The 21634-nt window shown below is 39.2% G+C and overlaps 1 protein-coding gene across 1 annotated transcript; it reads right to left on the bottom strand.

Moving 5' to 3' along the window:
• Window positions 1–8388: 8388 nt before the first annotated feature.
• TBX22 (T-box transcription factor 22) lies at window positions 8389–17899 on the bottom strand. The gene is made up of 8 exons (XM_070289606.1): window positions 17668–17899; window positions 16926–17058; window positions 16030–16131; window positions 13965–14139; window positions 12920–13084; window positions 12468–12532; window positions 12054–12139; window positions 8389–8999 (listed from the first exon to the last, which is right to left on the bottom strand). The coding sequence occupies exons 1-8, from the start codon at window positions 17897–17899 to the stop codon at window positions 8389–8391; spliced, it is 1569 nt and encodes a 522-aa protein (XP_070145707.1).
• Between the last annotated feature and the right edge of the window lie 3735 nt (window positions 17900–21634).

The following is a 21634-nucleotide window of genomic DNA, read 5'->3' as shown; positions in this document are numbered from 1 at the left end:
AATTTTAAAGTTTTAAAAAATGGTAATAGTAAAAATATATCTAGGAATTTCTCTGGAGCTGTTGTGAACAGTGTCGTGTCAGTTCAGTTTCAGATAGTTCCTTGATCCAGCTTATACTGCTCAATATCTATAGGCCCCTTCCAATGTAATTGGTGCTAACTACAGGGTTTTAATCTGTTACATCTACTTCCAAAGCAGTTCCCTCCATTTATTTTAGATTCTGTTTGCTGGTCTCTTCAGTGTTTAATTTCCACCGTGACACAAAGGTGGTCACTTATTTAAAATCTCTTGTTCTGTCATGCTTTGGGGAGGGAGGAACAGTGCAAACAAATATCACTGGCGTGTGTGGGGAGTGCTCGCAGTGTCTCGGCTCCACTGTGTTTGCCCCCGCTCACAACGTGTGTGCTTTCATGGTCTACACTTCTCAGGCTCTAGGATGGTCTGCTGGGGAACTGTCTGAGGTGGGCCCTGGGTTGAGTGCACTTCCCTGGTCTAAGCTGCTCAGGTTCAGGTTCTCAGGTGCTCCACAAAGGCGCAGACTCGGTTGGGCCTGCATTTTGTGCCCTTCCCAGGTCTGAGCAGTTCAGGTGACCAGGTGCTTGGCGAGCACAGTCTTCCCAGGTGTGGGGTGAGTCTTATTAACTCCCCAGTTCCAGCCCCTCAGTGTCCTGGGTGCGCAGCAGGCACATCTTCTTAGGTGCTGTGTGTCTCTTCTGAGGAGCTGATCTCTAGCTGTGACCCTCCCAGCAGATGTCAAATGTTCAGAATTCCAAGAAGTCTTGGTTAGCTACGGAGCCTGCTTGCAGTTTGGTAGAGGATGCCTCTGAGGGGCCGAGATTGCCCCTTTCTGGCTCTGGCTGCCCCCTGCCTGCCTGTCTCCAGTGGGGGATGGGCTGGTGTGCAGCCGGCTAGCTCTACTCTGGTATTCCCTCAGTCCTTTGTTCTGTGAGTGGACCTGGCAGTGCCTTAGGTTAGCGCTTTTCTTGGGATAGTTCTCTGTCTGTCTGTCTGTCTTTTTCTCTCTCTCTCTCTCTGGCTATCTCACGTTAGTTCCCTCAGATTGCCCTCAGGGTATTCAGGCCCAGTCCTTACTCTAAGCAATGCAGCTGGAGCCTTCCTGTTCAGCCCCTGCTTGCTGCTGGTGGATCGGAGCACTGGGAGTTACCATTAGGCACATAATCTGTGGGGTTTGTTCATTTATTTATTTTTAATTTTTCCTCCAAGTTTTGTTGCCCTCTGAGATTCCAAAACTCCCCATAGAATGGCCAGTGAGAGTATTTCCCGGAGTTTGGAAACTTCTCCTCTTTTAAGATTCCCTTCTCGGGACAGATCTCCATCCCTACTTCTTTTGTCTCTCTTTTTATCTTTTATATTTTGTCCTACCTTCTTTCAAAGACAATTGGCTGCCTTTCTGGGTACCTGATGTCCTCTGCCAGCATTCAGAAGTTGTTTTGTGGAATTTGTTCAGCGTTCAAATGTTCTTTTGATGAATTTGTGGGGGAGAAAGTGGTCTCCCAATCCTATTCATCTGCCATTTTAGGACCGCCCCCACTTCTGTATTTTTAAAATAATTGGTCCTTTGTAAATCAGGATTACATTTCTATCACTTTAATTTGGTTTAATATATCCTTAGTCATCAAAATACTTATGGCTTTGGACTCTTAATTGGTAAATATTCATGGTATATGAATAAGCATTATCAATATTGTATGACCACAGCCATACACAAATATTGTATGCTCAGTTGTGTGTAGACATACACGACTAGAACTCAAACTATATACTACTTGTGATTATGAAAAATTTTACCTTTTCTTGTGCTTTTTATATTTTTAATTTTTATTTATTTGGTTTTACTGGGTCTTTGTTGGTGCATGTGGACTTTAGTTGTGGTGAGCAAGGGTTACTCTTTGTTGTAGTGCACAGGCTTTTCACTGCAATGATTTCTCTTGTTGCAGAGCACAAGCTCTAGGCATATGGGCTTCAGCAGTTGCAGCATGAAGGCTCAGTAGCTGTGGCATATGGGCTCTAGGGTGTGGACTTTGGTAGCTGCGGCTCACAGTCTTTGGAGCACAACTCAGTAGCTGTAGAGATCAGGTTTAGTTGGTCCAAGGCATGTGGAATCTTCCCAGACCAGGAATCAAACCTATGTTCCCTGAGTTGGCAGGCAGATTCTTATCTACTGTACCATCATGTAAGTCATCTTGTGCTTTTTAATTTGCAATAATATACATATAAACATTTAAAAGTTGGAAATATTATTTTAAAAGTGCCATTCCTCCCCTCAAGTGTTTCCTAGGCTTCCCAGGTTCTTCCCAGGTTTCCCAGGTGCTTCTCAGGCTTCCTATGTGGCACTAGTGGTAAAGAACTCACCTGCCAGTGCAGGAGACTTAAGAGATGCAGGTTCTGTTCCTGGGTTGAGCTGGTACCCTGGAGGAGAGCATGGCAGCCCACCCCAGTATTCAAGCATGGAGAATCCCATGGACAGAGGAGGCTGGTGGGCTACAGTCCATAGAGTCACAAAAAGTCAGACATAACTGAAGCAACTTAGGACACACGCATGCCTTCCTCCCCCGACTTGAGTCAAGTAGGAGAAATATACATGTCAAAAACTAAAGTAAAATATAGTATAATTTGTGTGTGTAAGTTTCACGTCTTTGTTATTGTCAGCTATAGAGCCCTCACACACTAGACAGTTCTGAATCTTAACTAGCCAAGAGCTCAAGTCAACTGCCCTAATTCAACTCACCCAAGGGACTGCTGAAATTGGCAACAACAATTGAGACTAAACGTTGGGTCAGTTTATCTTAATCCCTTATGTGTGGTACTATGGCTTTCAGAGCCTTTATGAAATGGAATACCCTATCTCCATCCCAGCTTCATGAATGTTATAACTACAGAAAAGAATCATGTTGATAGTTAACAAAGTCATGGTATATTTGCCAAATAGTTCTTTCTTCTTGGCATCAGAGTTTGATGATAATCCAATCTGAGTTTTGAAAACAGAATTATTAATGTAGTATTTAAACATGAAGAATTTGACCTGTACATGAAATCCTATAATGAATGTAAGATAAATATCTGTGCAAGTGCAGTAGTGAGTAATTTTGCCAGTTCAACTGGAGTCTTAACTAAGAAAATATGCCTCTTTCAAAGGGTAATATTTGTTGGTGCTTCTATGAAACAGTTTTTCCTAAAATTTACAAATTTCAATAAAGCAAAAATCCAGCATGATTATACATTAGAATAATAGATGAGGTCACAAGATCTTCAGGTCACAAAAGAAATATGAAAGTTCAATTTTAGGGAAAATTAAATAAAGGCAAAATACTAAACCATCAACACTTTCCAAAAATTAACATAAAAATGGAAAACTGAATTATGTGTTTAACAAAAATAACTTTAAATATATTAATATTATCTAATAGAAACATGTGACTTTATTCCCTTCATATTCTAGTAAAATTCTGAATTAACATTTATATCTATAATGTTACATTATAATTTGTCATGTGCATGTGTGATCAATTCAAAATAATAAACCAGTCATTTTTAACAATAACAAATGATCATTTGATAAAAGAGTTTAATGATGCAACTTGTACTATAACTTAAAGTTTTTTCCATTATGCTTAATTTCAAATTTTATAACTCTTTTAGGTACTTTGAAAAAATAAATCCAGTATACCTGTGTACATTTCAACTAAGTAGAAATATCCTATCACTATTCTTTGAACATCTGCTCACTATACTGCATGTTTACATATTAATGTGCCGTACAAATTTGTAAACATGAACATATGAAACTTTGAAAGGAAATGACACTAGTCATTTTCCTCTCAATATTTTATTGAAACAGCATGTCAAAAGTTGGCCAGCATCACACATGTAAATAATCTTAATACTGGATATGTTTCAAGCATTCTTTATATTTATTTGCTCTATGTTGACATTCAAACCATGTTTATTTACACAATTTTAATACAAATTATCATTTAATTGCAGACCAAACCTAAGAAGATTAAATGTATATTAAAGCACCTATATCAAAGCAACAGTCACTGATGCCTGACCTCTGCATTTGGTTTGTTTTAAATTGCTCCAATAAACATGTTAAATTCAAGTGAAATGGACTAGCAAACTGCTGCTATGTGCCAGGATACTATTGTTATATTGGCTAAATAAAGATTTTTCAGCACAAAGGCAACATATCTCTAAATTGGAGTAAAAACATTGTACTTCCATAAAATGTTTTTACTCCAATTCAATTCACACTGTCGATTAAATTCACAAAATGCAGTACATGCAATTAGACATTTCTAAGTATATTTAAATCTGTCTTTCCATATAAGAATACAAAATAAATAGTATAAGAATGCAATGATTAGATGTTCTTTGTAGCATCCTTTTTTTGAGAAGAGGAGGGAGAAAAAGCAACATAGTATACATTATTTTAAAGCAAAATGAAACTAAAACCCCACTGGTTATATGAATTACAGTGTGACATCTGGAACTTAGCAAATTGCATCTTCAAATAAAGAAAATATTTGTTACTGAGATTTAAAACAGTGATAACTGTATATTACCCTACTGTAAACATGGATATATAATACTATTGTTTCAAAGCATTTAGATTTGTCATCACAATGTTTGTAGATTTTTGTAAAATTTATTTAAAATATTTGTACAAATTTATTTAAATCATATTCTGGCTTACCATTGCATCAGTAACAGTTAAAAGATACAGGTTATCAGCTTTATGTTCACCATGATTTTCGTCAAGGTGCATACTATAAATGATCAGGATAATGAAAGGGAACTCTTCCATAATATCCAATAAAAATGCTTGTCTTTATCCATTGTTGGTTGGCACTTTTTCAAGTTGTCAGCACTTAGAACTCTGACCATCCAAAGACAGATACACTGATTCATCACTTGCTGATTCTAATTTTTCATTTTTTGTGTGCCATAGACTCACTTCAACCTCACAAAGAAGAAGTCGTGTCTACTCCTAGACTGCCTAATAGCAGTGAAATATCATGAACATCTAAATTCATAGCTTGAAGAAAATACAACTATGTTTATGATATAGCAAATGGGAGTAATGATATTAATGTTTGAAGACTCTAATATTATATAATCTAATATTATGTATTAGACTTTAAAATATAATGTCCAGAGGGCAGACTTGCTCTATTTAATGAAAAAAAAAAAGTTTTGATGCTAAGTTTGTTACCTAAACTTATACTTGGTGATTAAAATGTAATGAATATAGGATTTATCCACTTAGACATGTGTTCTGCAAAAAGGATCAAATTTGAACTCAAGCCCTTGATTTCAATTTGACTGACTGTTCCACAAAGTAGAAATACTTCCTGACACCAGGTCTTAGCTTGCCTAAGCTAAGTTGCAAAGATAAAGCAACATTCACTTTATTTCCTGATTCAATGTATAAATCTTATAGAGTAGATGAAAGTTTATTTTCTCTAGATTTATTTGGGTCATATAATCAGATTCTTATCTAGATAACTGAATTAAACTGCTTCTGATAACTAAATTAAAATACTTTTTCTTTAATGAGATGAAGTAGATGTATGCATGCACGCTAAGTCACTTCAGTAGTGTCTGATTCTTTGCAACCCTATGGACTGTAGCCTGCCAGGCTCCTCTGCCCATAGGATTCTCCAGGTAAGAATCCTGGAGTTGATTGCCATGCCCTCCTCCAGGGGATCTTTCCAACCCAGGGATCTAACTTGTATCTCCTGTGGTTTCTGCATTGCAGGCAAAATTCTTTACCACTGAGCCACAAGGGAGGCCTAGATGTATATATATATATATGGTCAAACGAAATGTAAATATCAGTTTTAATTATAGACTTGGGAGTCTATTATGTATCATTTGGTCACTTTCATTTGGTACTTCATACTTTGTCTAACTTGAGTGACTTTTGATTTTTGTAGGTTTTAAAAAGCAAACCTAATATTAAGTTGACACAGCTGAAATTAATATAATTTCATACATTCTGTTTTTCACTCCGTAATCATTAGCCTCAACTTACCAAGTTACTCAAGTTTTGCAACTGATAGCAATTTCCCACAGACAAGAAACTTGTTCAGAAAATAGAGGACTGCTTACTGAACTTCTTAAGGTCTCTTCCAAGTCTAATTTTCTATAAAGGTTTTCCCTTGGTTTCTTATTCAATTAAAAGTGTTGAATGACAATTTGTGAATATTATATAAAAACAGCTTAAAATAGATGCCTGGGTTCTAGCCTTTAAATGTTTTCCCTTTAATATAAATCACCTTTCCCAATAGAATTTGAATTAGCAATTGTATATGGATTATACACATAAAAATTGTCTGAAATATAAAGTATGGTGTATATGTACTTGAGCAGCTACAAAATTAATGTCTTTTCTTAGATAACCATTAAAAAGTAACCCATAAATTTTCTAGATTTATTAGTCAAATACTTTATGGTTTTAGTTGCTAAGTATCTGCCACGTAAGTCATCAGAAGAAGTTTTATTATAATCTGACTTGGGAATTTCTGCTTAAAAAATAATCATTCTTTTAGCAGTAAAATTTAGCCTACAGCTTTCCTGTTTAAGAGTAGACAGGAATAGAGTGCTTGCTACTTTAATCCTTGATTTGGTAAACTTGAGTAGTACAGGTTTTCTGCCTCAAAGACTTTTATAACAGGTACCTAATTAACTTGGACAATAAATAATTTTTCATCTTGACTAGGTAACTATGTGCTGTTCTATCCCTATGCCCAGAAGTGAAGGGGCATATAATTTTAATGCATGTATAAGGAGGTATATTTATAAGGGACATTTGAGAAGAAAAACTATTTTGAGCAAAATAAATAATGTTGACTCGTGTGTGTGCTTCATTGTCTGACTCTGCGACTCCGTGGACTGCAGCTCACCAGGCTCCTTGTCCGTGGAATTTTCCAGGCAAGAATACTGGAGTGGGTTGTCATTTGCTCCATCAGGGGATCTTCCTCAGTCAAGGAACAAACTCACATATCTTGCATCTCCTGCATTGGCAGGCAGATTCTTTACCACTGTGCCACCTGGAAAGTCTAATAATGATACGCCCTCCCTAATATGGGACTTCCCAGGTGGCGTAGTGGTAACGAATCTGCCTGTCAATGCAGAAGCCACAAGAGACTTGGGTTTGATTCCTGGGCTGGAAAAATCCCTGGAGAAGGAAATGGCAACCTACAATAATATTCTTGCCTGAAAAATTCCATAGACAGAAGAAGAGTCAGACATGACGAAGTGACTGAACATGCTCCCTAATATGTGTTGGAAAAGTTTTTAAAAAGCAGTTTTTCAGTGTGGTTAGTTTTTCAAGTCATACCATTGTGATGTGAAGGGCCTTGGCTTAATAAATTGTAGAGCTAGCTGCACCAAATTAAAATTAAAATCCAAGTCATCTTAAGGATATAGAGGTTATACTTAACAAATCTCTCTAGAAAATTTAGGACCAGGTGAAAGGAAACTTTTCCCCTTCATAAACTAAAATTAAGTCTCATTTATGCTAGTTTTGTGTGATTTACCATGATTGATGCAGAAGAGTGAAATTAAATTGTACCATTGTAATAGTAGTTACATATTTATGGATTCAAATATATTCTCACAATTCAAATCATAACTTTTAGTCTTTTTGAAAGACTACAACAATTTGTAAACTGTGTACATAAAATGCCAAGTTTGCTAAAGTACTAAGTAAATAAACATCACCTGAGAATGATCTAAAAAATAAAAGAGCATAGAAGATCAAATTTATTTAGAATATTTTGCTGTTGATTTAATCTTCATGTTCCTTCAGGATTAAATGGTCCATAGGCTGCAAATATTAGTATTAGAATGTTAATGTCCTTATTTGTATCTTAAAATTGAGACTAGTAGTTCCTTCAACATCAGAGTATAAAAGTATAAGGCAAATGAACAATGAAATGTTCTACAGTTACAAGATAGATAATTTAAAATGTGCCAGTATTCATAGGTAAAGTTGAAGTTGTTTCACTGCTTTCACAGGAATTAAATATATCTTCTTTTGGTCATTGTCAATATGTAAGAGGCAGTTGTGGTAAACAGGCTTCACTATAATTAGGGACTTTGTTACCTGAAGTCATTTTTCACTGGTAATCTTACCTCATCAAACAATATTTATTGAGTATCTTATTTTGAGACCTAAGGCTACAGTAATCAGAGATTGCTTATAGGTCATATATGACTTATGACATGTCATAAGGCACTTTAAATGCAAAACATAATAATGAAGCTTTTTAAGCCCTTTAGTTTTTGACCATTTTTGGCGACACATAAAAAACAATATATATGGTTACATGTAAGCATTTTAGGAACATGACTATTCCATTATAGGCAATGGCTAATTTTTTGATACCAATGAGTGTGATTGTATTTGCCTTCTATGAAAGAAATTTGACTGTTGTCATTCACTTTAAGATGGTTGGCAGCATTTACCAGTCTAGGTGGTGTGGAGAACTTGTACCTATAAAAGCCATAGGAAGGATGGAAAGAGCAAGCAATTGCTTCCTGAGCAATGGGGTTTGGTGATAAAATATTTTCAAGTGCCTCTAATTCATACATTTGATTGGAAGAATTAGGTGCTTGTAGACACTGTCCATTTAAGTCTTCAGATAAACCATTTTTTGAATTGGTGACTCCCAAAGAAGATAACATGGGAACTTCCATCATGAGTGGGGCTGAAGACTGAAAACTGTTGTTGCTTGCTAGACTTTCAAGAGCAGGCAAGACAAGAGGCTGCTGTTGCCAAAAATTATTTGGGCAAATCTTGTAGCAAAGGGGCAGGTTCATATTGTGTAGGTACACCTCTGGATGGGGCATTCCAAGGGAGCTTGTAGGTATGTGAAATGTAGGAGGTGAACAAAGTGGAGAATGCAAATAGTTCAAAGGAGAAGGAGCCCCTCTACTAGAGGTCACTGGGGATGAGCTGCTGCTTCCACCTGTGAATGACAAGTCAATCAATGAACAATGAACTATATATTCCTACTGAGTCAGTAATCATGTACATAACTATTCCTGCTTCATTCTTAGATTAGCTTTCCTTGCAAGTTCACAGTTATTTTGCTGTTGCTGTTTAGTCACTAAGTTATGTCCAACTCTTTTGAGAACCCATGCACCAAAGCCCTCTAGGCTCTTCTGCCCATGAGATTTCCCAGCAAGAATACTGGCATGGGTTGCCATTTCCCTCTCCAGGGTATCTTCCCAATCCAGGGAATGAACCTGTGCCTCCTGCTTGTCAGGCAGATTCTTTTCCACTGAGCCACCATGGAAGCCACAGTTATTTTGGCTCCTTTGGAAAAGACCATTCCTCTGATCAAAGTTGAATATGATATTTCTATTACTACCACTACTACTTTTAGCATTATGTATCATACATTGAGCATTCATTATGCTCTAGAACTATACAAGGTACTTGAGCAACATTCATTCAATGAATTACAAAAGAAGCCTAATTAAATATGATCCAGAACCAATTATATCTTACAAATAAAGTTTTTATTTTTAACTTAAAAAAATTAATAAAATAAGTACTTGATTAAATTGAACAAGTTGGTTGAGATTCTATAGAAAGCTTCAGTTGATTAAAAAAATCACTGCATATGAAAGTAATCTTATAAATTAAAAAAATAACATTTAATATATTAGGTTTTCTCTTATGTGAAAATCACAGATGGGGAAAGTTCCATGGTTCACTATATCGAGAGTTAAAGACAGTTTTACAGGTTAAAAACACCAAGATGAAAATGAAACTGTTCATACCAATGTTGTTAGGTGATCCTTTATGGTTGCTTAGCATCTACCAAAATCAGGGATAAATATAATGTCCAGGAAAATCTAGATTTTACACCTTATATTGTAATTATTTAATTTTTTAAAAATTGGTTATTGACTTAACTTGATCAAATTTTTGAGGAGTTTTTAAGGTGCTACTATTTTTCTTAGGGTTTCTCTGGTAGCTCAGCTGGTAAAGAATCTGCCTGCAATTGTTCTTAACTATTTTAAAATACTTTTTGTTGTTCAGTTGCTAAGTCATGTCTGACTCTTTTGAACCCAATGGACTGTAACCCACCAATCCCCTCTGTCCATGAGATTTTTTAGGCAAGAACACTGGAGTGGATTGCCATTTTCTTTTCTAGGGGATTTTCCCAACCCAGGGATTGGACCCATGTCTCCTGCATTGCAGGGAGACTCTTTATTGCTGAGCCACCACAGAAGCCCATTTTTATATGTAAACATAGTTTAATCCTATATTAACAGGGTGGCAAATATCTTTTATAATTAAACATCCAAATATTATTTTTAAAAAATGGTACTCCTTTTCTTTGTAATTTGAGAACATTCTGGACATTTTAAATAATTGAGAAAAATATATATTTTAAATTATTAATGATCATCTTTAGCTTTTTACAAATTAATGTGTTTTGGATATTTTAAAATCATCCTGCCTAGATGCTATTAAAGTGATACTATCAAATAAGTGTTCATATTTTTCTAGGCAACTTGAACCAAATTAATACAGTCAATTCAGTGAAATATTTCACTAAATAATTAAACTTGATTTCTTTACATTTCAATAAGTTGTTATGATATTTTAATGTAAAATTCAACCTAAGTATAATGTAACTGTAACTTTCAATTAATGTTTAATGACAAACAACTTTAATGGAGTAAAGACAAAAAGGGTAAAATAATTGTATATTGCTCATGAATAAAGACTTTTCTATTTATAATTGAATATCATACTAAATGAAGGTATGCATTCTTCTACCAGGAAGGCTGCATTGCCAAATTATTATTTAGTCAGGTGATGTACTACCTGACAACAAATGCTCTGCAGCTATTTTAAGTGTTTATGGCAATTAAACAGATTGGAAAAGCTTAGTATTTTTTAATATAAATTTATTTAAATTGGAGGTTAATTACTTTACAATATTATATTGGTTTTGCCATACATCAACATGAATCTTCCACAGGTATACATGTGTTCCCCATCCTGAAACCCCCTCCTTCCTCCCTCCCCGTACCATGCCTCTGGGTCATCTCAGTGCACCAGCCCTAAGCATCCAGTATCATGCATCGAACTTGGACTGGCGATTCGTTTCATATATGATATTATACATGTTTCAATGCCATTCTCCCAAATCATCCCACCCTCTTCCTCTCCCACAGAGTCCAAAAGACTGTTCTATACTTAGTATTGTTTTTGACATTTATTTTTCCTACTCACAATAAAAGGAAAATTGAAGCCAAGTGATGATGAAATTTAATGGAATTCATTTTTATCATGCGCTGCAAGTATCTCATAAAATATAAAATATTTATTTTAATATCTAACATATTTGAAAATAAGGCCACTAGTGCACCCCAGGGCTTTCCTGATAGTTCAGTTGGTAAAGAATCTGCCTGCAATGCAGGAGATCCAGGTTTGATTCCTGGGTCAGGAAGATCTATTGAGAAGGGATCGGCTACCCACTCCTATATACTTGGGCTGTGGAAAATAATCTGCCAGCAATGTGGGAGACTTGGGTTCGATCCCTGTGTTGGGAAGATCCCCTGGAGAAGGGAAAGGATACCCACTCCAGTATTCTGGAGAATTCCATGGACTGTATAGTCCATGGGGTCGCAAAGAGTCAGACATGACTGAGAAACTTTCACTTCACTTCACTTCAGTGTACCACAGGCAGATTCTAAAGAATATGAGATCGTGAGCTGCTGAAAGATCCAGGTGATTTCTACAGCTCTCAGGATGTATGATAACTCAAGAAGATACAAGTCAGTAAATCCACCATTAATTATCATGTTTATGCTCCTTTCCATCTTGCCTGTTTCCCTCCCTTTTTGCTTGTTATCTCCTCATCAAGATAAATATACACTCATTTGATTGTAAACACACATTTTCTAGCATGTACTTATATTCTTGTGTAGTATTTGTATAGATCTGACAGTCATTATTTCATTAACATTTAAAAATAAAAATTAATAAAACATCTTACTTTGTGTGTCTGCACTAAAAGTTTTAAAATCCAAAGTGAGAGAAGGCCTCCATGGGTAGGTCTCTAAAAGTCCATCCAATACACCCCTGAAAAAGATATACAACCTTTAGCAAGTTGAGAATGTGATTCCTGAAAATAATAATTTATGTAAACTTTTGAGTTATTTTGTTATAGTTTTTAAGAGTGAATAAAATTCCCAGTGATTATCCCTAAATAAAAGCCCAAGAATCTAGAATAAATAATATCTTAAAAGTGGGTTGGGGAGGGGTTGGGAGGAGGCAAGATTTTAGAGATAAAATATCTAGGTTTCTTTCTTCCTACCTACTAGTTACAAAATAGAGCCACAGTTTCTTTAGCTGTAGTACTTGTGAAAAGGGCTGTATAAATATTAGATGTGACTGTTTTATTGCTTACCTGTTTCTTCCAGGATCTCTAAAACCTTTAGCAAAAGGATTCCTGTCTATTTTCAGTTTGGTAATCTAAGGATTCAGAAGAAAAAGAAAGATAAAGTCAGTGGCCTCAGTAGAAAACACTGTAGTTGTCAATGTTGCTTTTAATGGTTACAACAACCACAAAACTTTCCAAACTGTAATATAGCATATTAAATAAACATTAAGCATATTGCTAAGTCAAATTTGGAATGTTTATTGCCTTTCTCTCCTGCCGCTCTTGTTCTGCTCTTCTTTAACACAAGATCCACAAAACTCACAATTAAACTTGCCTTGATTACTAGCAAAAGGCTATAGATTCTTTTTAATGGATTTCTTATTAATTGTGGGAAATTGAATCCATATGGTACAACTTCATTCTGTCCCTAAAGCTTCTCCAGAGCCATCGTTGCTTGCCTGGGACCTAGCTGGCTTTACCTGCTGGTTTTGGTAAGCTGTCACCGTGGTGAATTCAGTTTCTTTAAAGGAGAATGTTTTAACCCCTTCAGCAGGCAGAGACTGAATCCGGGACAGGTCAACCCTGCTGTCTTGCTTCATCACGTGCACACGGGGCTTGTACTTGTGCATGGACTGCAGAATGATCTGGAGGAGAAATAATCAAATGCTGCCTAGTAACTGGCTTCAGCTCCCCTACACTGGCCCCCACTCATCAGCACTCTGAAACTTCCCACACAAAAGTGAAGCTAAACCAGAAAGCCTAGGTTAACTCCACTTTTTTGTGCCATTTGGCACTAGACAGAGGTCCTCAGGCATAAGGGGTTTCAGGAAATGGACACCACAGTGGCACCAGTTAGCAGTGGTTCCATTTCCAGTTGGGGTCTTTTCCTGCTTCCAAATGTGGGTGACCATGTAATATTCCCAAGTGTCATTGAGATCCAACTGCCTGCCTTAAGTTCCCTGGGCTTATTTAAATGATGGCAAACTATTTTACCCTCCCCATCTCCTAAACCAAGAAGAATCCTTCTTCCTTTTGTGGTTAGCACAGTGTCAGGTCAGGCAGGGCAGAGGTGATGTGCACCTGGGAAGAAGGTTCAAGGTCTATGTGACCTGAAAGGCCTTCCACGCAGGTGGGTTGTGGAGAAGACTTCCACCATACCATGAAACACAGAAGGTGCACCTCAGGGGAAGGAAATCAGAGCCCACAGTGATAGCCAGGAAAGCTGAAGTGCCAGATTGCTCAGGTAAGCGTTCCCTTTCACTCTCCCAACCAGACATCCTGGTTTAATCAAGTCACATTCAGTCCTCAAACTTCTCTTACTCACCATCTCCAACCCCCAGCATTCTCAGATGCCAAACAAAAGTCACAAGAGCTACTTTGGTCACTGGCCCAGAACTTGGACAGTTCCTGAAGACCACAACTAGCACATCTGGGGGACACCTTCTGGGCCTTTCCAAGGTGAACCTCCTGCTGACGCCTTGGCATCCTCCTCTTCTCCTTGGGACAAAGGATTGTCACACTTACATGACCTTTGTCATCCATCTCATTGTTGGTAAGTTTCACACGATCAAAGCTGATGATCTGGCGCATCCATGTCTCTCCCGAACAAGGTGAGTCTGGGTGAATATAGACCCTGGGAGTGATGCATGAGTGGTCTGTATTCCCGGCTATCATCCACTGGGAGCTGTGATAGATGTACCTGAAAATGAGTGGAGTGTGACTTTAGGCACTGGCCAAAGCCAGGGGTAGGGGCTGCTGTGATCTGGTTCTAAAGAACTTGGTCAAGTTTTGCCTGCTAATCTCAAAGTGAGTGGGAATGTTCAGTAGCTCAGCTGTGTACCACTTTTTGTGACCCCATGGACTGTAGCCCACCAAATTTCTCTGTCCATGGGATTTTCCAGGCAAGAATATTGGAGTGGGTTGTCATTTCCTTCTTCAGGGTCTCTTCCCAACCCAGGGATGGAACCCACATCTCCCTGTCTCCTGAATTGCAGAGGGTTTCTTTACCACTGGGCTGCTGGGTTTAACATGATTTCCAAAGAGCATCCAGGGATAGAAAGCAAACTGTAAATAAGCATATGTCATTAAAACGTTGCAAAGTGCCAGGGTAAGTATAATGTCATGGGATTTTATAGTCTGGTTTGTATCTCCTCACAGAAACTGCAACAAAAATTGATCTAACTTGTTTCACCATGCAGAGACACCCGAAAAATCCTCCTGCCTCACAAGCATCAGGGAAGAAGCAGAAGGGTGAGGAAAGTACTGGTGTGGCCCACTGCCACTAGCAGTTGTGGAAACCCCTTTTGCCACAATGCTTTATATCAGAATACCCACAAGGAACTCTGCCCACTGTGGTCTTGATTTTCCCATTGTCTCCAATCTTTTTTTTTTTTTCTCCCCACTTTATGTTTTTAATTGAAAGATAATTGCTTTACAGAATTTTGTGGTTTTTCTGTCATACATCAATAAGAATCAGCCACAGGTACACCCATGTGCCCTCCCTCCCAAACCTCCTTCCCATCACCCTCCCTATCCCACCCTTCTAGATGTCACAGAGCGCCTGTTTGAGTTCCCTGAGTCATGCAGCAAATCCCCATTGGCTATCTATTTTACATATGGTGTTGTAAATTTCCATGTTACTCTCTCCATACATCTCACCCTCTCCATCCTCCCCTCCCCCATGTCCATAGGTCTATTCTCTGTGTCTGTTTCTCCATTGTCTCCAATCTTAACAGCTTAGTTATGTGCCAAATTCCCAAACCAGCTCAAGCATGAAAAGCAGCTTGTTCTGCTATTTTGGGGTTACAGTCCTAACAGGTTCTCCAGCCCAGCCTAATTCTTGCCTCTCACACCCAGCACTGGGCACTATGCAGGCTGTTTCCTAGAAAGGCTAGACATCCATTTCAGTCGAATGCTCATTTGGCTGAGTGAAGGCAGGGGCTGCCACCCAACCCCCAAAGACCCCAGCTTCTGGGCTGCTAGCTACGAAGAGTCTCTTAGCTTTAGATTAGTGTGGCCACTTTTAGCCTGCTTTAAGTAGAGAGCTTACATTAAGAGAAATGTTACTTGTATTCTCTGGGACCTAGCCTCTCCTTCAGGGAAGAGGCTAAGGAAGGAAGAAAAAACATGGACCTAGGTGAGATAACTGCTTGACTAGCTTTGGGTGGTAAATTAGAATATTGTTCAAGGACCCTGCCCTAAAGTAGCACAGTCCAGAGCCCGGTAGAGCCCCAGAAGCACCAGCATTTCTCCCCAAATTCCTTTAAACAGCTTCCCTCCCAGTTTCTGAGCCCATACCCTCTGAAGTTTGTGGAGTCAAGGCTAGGATAGAGGGTCGGCGAGAGGTTTGGGGTACACTGAAGCCCCAGCTGAAATCTGTGTGCCAAGAATGAGAGAAAAGAAAAACAAGTCTTCTTTTCTCTCAGTGTGAACTCCCTGAACTCCAGTCTGAGGGAGAAAACTCAACTCTCAAAGCCCAAAGAAGAATAATTCTCCCTTCAATGGTAGAGTTTTCAAAACAGTGCTGTCAGGTTCCATAGATCTGAATACCCATTCCAGGCCTGCAGTACCCTCCTTTGGTCCCAATTACCTATAACGTTTGGAATCTACTGGCACCACATCAATGGCCACATAGTACTGTTTCCCTGGGTCCAGTCCCTTCACTTTGACCCGAACAGAGGGGAACATCCGCCTGTGGGAGAGAAAACAGTGACTGACCTGGGTGTGATTAGAAATGTTTGGAGCAGGGGGAGCAAATGAAAATCAAAGGCATTCACAATAGTCTTATCATTCTAGACAGGTTCAGGAATGACATTTGATGCATGAAGAAAGATTTCTGGATATATATTTGATTGAACAAACTCAAGATTTCTGAGTGGAGCAGAATATTCTTACCACAAGGCTTTTGTCTGCCCCACTTCCCACCACCATCACCACCATATGGAAGAAAAATAGGAGCAAAAAAGCTGTACCCCTCCCATCAGTGGTGCTTTCTGCAAGCCAGATTTGGGGGAGACTGAAATTAAGAAGATTCACATACACAAAAATTACCCAGGTGATGTGAGGAAACTGTCCCACAGAAAGAGGGAAAGACCAAACTCAAATTGACTTGGGCTCAGTTTAGTGGGCCTGCTTGATGGGATATTGTTCACTAATAATTGTGAGGCTTTAACAGAAGCTTAAGACTTGGGGGTGGCATCTGTCACCTGCCTTGGCAGGTCTAATTTTTATTGTTTACTACACAGGCAGAAGCTGAGAGAATGAGTTCTTAGAACAGGGTGTACAGGAAAGAAAGTATGAGCCACTAACAACGGCCAGGCAAGGCCTACTTTGGTCAACTGAGAGACAGTGGTTCCTAATACTTTCTGGAGTGTGGATATGGGGAGAGGGGTACAAGAGCATAAAACTGGAGGCACTCATTTTATGAGATAAGAACATTAAGTGCCTACTGTGTGAAGCCCTTGAACAAATTGGGCAAAGCCAAACCTGCCAGCCTTCGTAATGATCATCTCAGTCCCAATGTCATGGAAGCTCTTCCACAGCTCAGATCCTTGAAGTTCCACTTGAATAATATCTTTCTCTTCCAGACTTCCAAAGCTGTTGAAGCCGAAAGTAGTTGCTAACGGCCCTGTTTTTGTTCGCTTTTCTGTGGGAAATAGAGACACCCAGAGTTTGAGAGAGCTTTGCAGCCATGCACCCCCTTCTCACTGACTCCTGTCTCAGAACAGACCAGCCTTGTTTTTTTTCCTGGGAGCCTTGGTGACTAATTTCCAAGTTCTTCAAAATACCCACTGTGTCCCCCTTGATGGAGAAAAGGGGATCCAGGTTGTGCCCTGTGAAATGCATGACCCTTCTTCAAATTTTCCCATTCTCATGTCTTTTGGAGACTTTTGGTCCCTGATGCTGAATCACATGGGGATCTGGGTCCTTGCCCTGCTTCTTACTCTGAGAAACAGCTACCCACTGGCTCTCAGGGTCTCCAGGAGGTTGGAGAGACTCACTTCACAAACTTGTGGGGATTTCCCCTTCACCGCAAATGAACCACAATACTATGGGCTGAACTTGGAGGCTCTGAAACTTCCCCTACAGCCAGATGGCTGAGATATCCCCGCAGCCCGGAACGTGGCCAACAGCTGGGCCAAGACATCCTTTGATAGGGCTTAGCCATCCTTTGATAGGGCTAACCGCCCTCAAGCATCTTTGAGCGGCCAGCCTGAGACTCTCAGACCCAGCAAACAAGGGTAGCCGGCGCAGGGATTTGGGCTGCGGTAGGGGTACTTACCAGTCAGCTTGCTCTTCCTCCCTGCGGCGGCGCTGCTCCTTCTCTCCTCCTCCTCTCCACCGTCTGTCTCAAGCAGCTCAGGTTGCGCCTCTTCTCTAGGGTCTCGTAGTTTTCTTTTACTGGGTCTCCCCACCAAGGCTTCCACTGAGAAGGCATGCGCCCGAGAGCTCAGAGCCATCCCTGGAGAGGCTGAAGAAAACTGTACTCTGCAGTTTGAACCTGAGCTGGGTTAGGGAGGGAGAGGGTGGGAGGGCGCCGAGGGTAGGCGAAGGAGGGAAAGCGGGAAAATCAGAAAAACTGAGAACTCAGACAAATTTTTGTAAATCTATATTCAGGAGGAAAAAATATATAATTTTTATATATACATATAAATGTTCTTTGAATAGACAGAATGCAAAAAGATTAAACTGGAGCTAGAGTCCTCTGGAGTCTAGTCCTCTTTGTGGTCTCCTCCCTCCCAGTGGACATGTGCAGACCATCAGTTCTCAAATCCCTGATTCCGGGACTTGTCAGATCTCAGAGACTGGCAAGCACAGCCCTTTTAGGGAGCAGACCTGCCGCCAATGGCGGCTCAGGCCGCTCGGATTGGGAGACACTGTTGCATCGGACACAGTGAATACCCAGCTGGTCGGCTGCTCCTAGCCTCCACTGTTTGTTTTGGAAACTGTTGGAAGCATAGAAAGAAAAAAAAAAAAAGAAAGAAAAAAAAAAATAAAAAACACCGTGAGTGATACTTCAGAGTCTGACAGGGAGGGGCGGTGGGGGTGTAGGGATAGAAGGGGTTGGAGGTTGATTGGAAAGGAGTTCAGGATAGTCTAGTGAGGAGGAGGGGTATACAAACTTACTGTTTTACATTAAATTGTGAAACTCGAAGACACGCAAAGTAATTGCCCATGAGGGACCACTTTTCCAACATAAGTGAAACTATGATTTAACCAGATCCAGAGAAGTATATAGGGGTCTTTTGTTCTTAAGTGAGTACACTAGGGAAACACAGAGCAGCGCAAGCTTTCTGGGCCTGTCTGTTCTACAGTCTGGATCTCAAACTAGGTGGGCCCTGTGCTGCTCTGACCTCCTTATCTAGGTGGGGAGATAAGAGAGTGCAGGGAGGAAGGTCCCAGATGACCACTTTCAATGATCAAGAACAAACCTGGGGCTTCAATCCCTGCTTCTATTGTGCCCAATATTCCCACATACAGCCTCTTACAGGATTTAATTAACAAACACAGCCTGAGAATTCCAGGGCCACACGTAGAGCACCAATCAGAATTGTGCTTCCAACAATGTGGCACCTCAAAATGTTGTGCTTAGTAACTGATTCCATTGTCTCCTGAAATATCCTCCTGGGCTAAGTTTTCTTTTCCTGAAAATGGATAAAGTCACCTTTTTTTTTGTATCAGGAAGCAACTTGCCTACCACTTCCAAGGAATGTGTTTATGCATACAGACCTGAGAGGCCTGCCTGTGTGCTTGGGATTTAATCATATACTTTTCATCAGGCATTCCTGGGCTCTCTTGCAAACTGTATCCTAACTCCTGACATCTTCAGCTTTTCAGAGAGTTGAACTCTCCCATGTGTACTGAACTAAATTGTAGTTAATTAATGTTAAAAACTTTTTTTCTGAAAGTTAAGTTTTTGCAAGCCTCAGAACCAGCTCTCTGATCTGTTCAGCTGCCGAAGCACTAGGCTGTCAGCTACCTGGGGCATGAGGGACATGCATTTATGATAGAAGTTCATTTTTCCACTGCTGAAAGTCTCCTTTGAATATTCTCTTTATTTCAACCAGAAACACTCATAAACTGTTATAAGAGATTCTTCAGCCCACATGGAACATGCAAAGAGAGAGAGAGAGGCTCTGGAACCCATAGAGGTCCACATTAGAAAGAAATTTTTTTGCTTACAATTGGACAATCCCTACAGTAAAATGTTGATTTTGAATTGCCAAAAAAATGTTATAACTAGGAACACATATAGAATTTATCTCTTGAAGGAAAACTAAATTTGTATTTAATACAAATCAAATAGTTTCAAAGTCTAAGGAGATACAGAGGAAATAGATGTGCCTTGCGAGATCCAACCATTCCATTCTGAAGGAGATCAGCCCTGGGATTTCTTTGGAAGGAATGATGCTAAAGCTGAAACTCCAGTACTTTGGCCACCTCATGCAAAGAGTTGACTCACTGGAAAAGACTCTGATGTTGGGAAGGATTGGGGGCAGGCAGAGAAGGGGATGACCGAGGATGAGATGGCTGGATGGCATCACGGACTCGATGGACGTGAGTCTGAGTGAACCCCAGGAAATGGTGATGGACAGGGAGGCCTGGCGTGCTGCGATTCATGGGGTAACAGAGTCAGACACGACCGAGTGACTGAACTGAACTGAACTGAGGTATATACGGTTTGAAAAGCTCTTATTGAACATGAAATCTGAACTTGCTTTAAGGAGAGAGAAAGCAGTTTTTAATTCTCTAATAAAAATCTAATATTTTATTAATCACTATAAATAGGTATTATGGGCTCACAAAAGAGTTGAACACAACTGAGCAACTCAGCAACAACAACAAATAAATATGTTATTTAACACATGCACAAAACAAAGTCAACCCTGAAAATATTGCTTCTGATGAACTATATGTGTTAAAATAAATGTTCAGATTTAAGTTTGTTTCTGAAAATGTTATGTTTCTCGGATATTTATGAAGTGAAAAAGGCAAAGACTCATGGCCTTTCTAGTTTTCTATATAGGTAATATGGGTTATTTGGAAAAAAAGTATGTATAAAAAAACTAAATCTCACTGGAGGAAAAAAATCTCATGTTCTGCAGTATTTACTAAGCAAAGAGATTATGTCAAACTCATGTGAAAGGATTCCAACTGCCACTTTTAATTTATAAAAGAAGGAATGAAGCATAGTTAATGAAATAAAATTTTCAAATATAGACCTATATTGTTCATGCATGTGTGCTAAGTCTTCAGTTGTGTCCGACTCTTTGTGACCCTTTGGACTGTATAGCCTGCCAGACTCCTCTGTCCATGGGATTCCCCAGGCTAGAATACTGGAGCAGGTTGCCATGCCCTCCTCCAAGGGATCTTCTCAAACCAGGGATTAAACCCATGTCTCTTTATGTCTACCTGCATTGGTAGGTGGGTTCTTTACCACTAAGTGCTGCCTGGGAAGCCCTTACCTAAGTATACATAAAATAAAATACTTTCAGACTGGTCATACCTAGTGCCACACTGGTAAAACTGCAAGCAACTTCATGATAGAGTTTGTTTCCTCCAATAGTTCTTCTTTCTTCTCTCCCTTGATCCTCATTCCCCATGGTTAAGATATTTTGGCACATTACCAAGCTTGTAGAATGTGAGTTTGAAATAATTTGCTTATGGTCATTGTTGCCATTTCTTGGGAAAAGTCTGCCTACAAAAGTCAAGAAGTGCAGATAATCAGTTTCCTCACAACATCATTTGAGTACCCGAATTCCACTTTGCCTGAACTAGCTAAGTTGCTTACACAAATAAATCATCTTAGCTCAAGTGAGTTTCAGTTGGGTTTCTATCACTTGCAAGGAAAAGAATCTTGATAAATACACTCATCTTGACAAAAATTTGGAAAAATCAACTTTTTCCCCCTAATTCTTCTTCCTTTCCTCTTCCTCTTTCTTCAATACTACTGGTTCTGTGAACTAAGAAATTGCATGCTACACACTATCCTAGAATATAAAAACCTGGAAGGAAATTTGACTTTCTACATAAATTACTAGGACTATGATAATTAACAAAAGTAATAACTCTCAAGCAATCGAGCACATAGGAAGATAGACTTTGGATTTATACAGACCTGATTCAAATTCTGACTGTGCTACTTTCTATCTGAGAGACCTTACACAAGTCTTTTTAAACATTTATTCTCTTTC

The sequence above is a fragment of the Ovis canadensis genome, chromosome X, assembly GCF_042477335.2.
Source record: "Ovis canadensis isolate MfBH-ARS-UI-01 breed Bighorn chromosome X, ARS-UI_OviCan_v2, whole genome shotgun sequence".
NCBI classification, from domain to species: Eukaryota; Metazoa; Chordata; class Mammalia; order Artiodactyla; family Bovidae; genus Ovis; species Ovis canadensis.
Note: the sequence above shows the minus strand (reverse complement) of the source record. Positions and strands in the feature narration are given on the sequence as shown.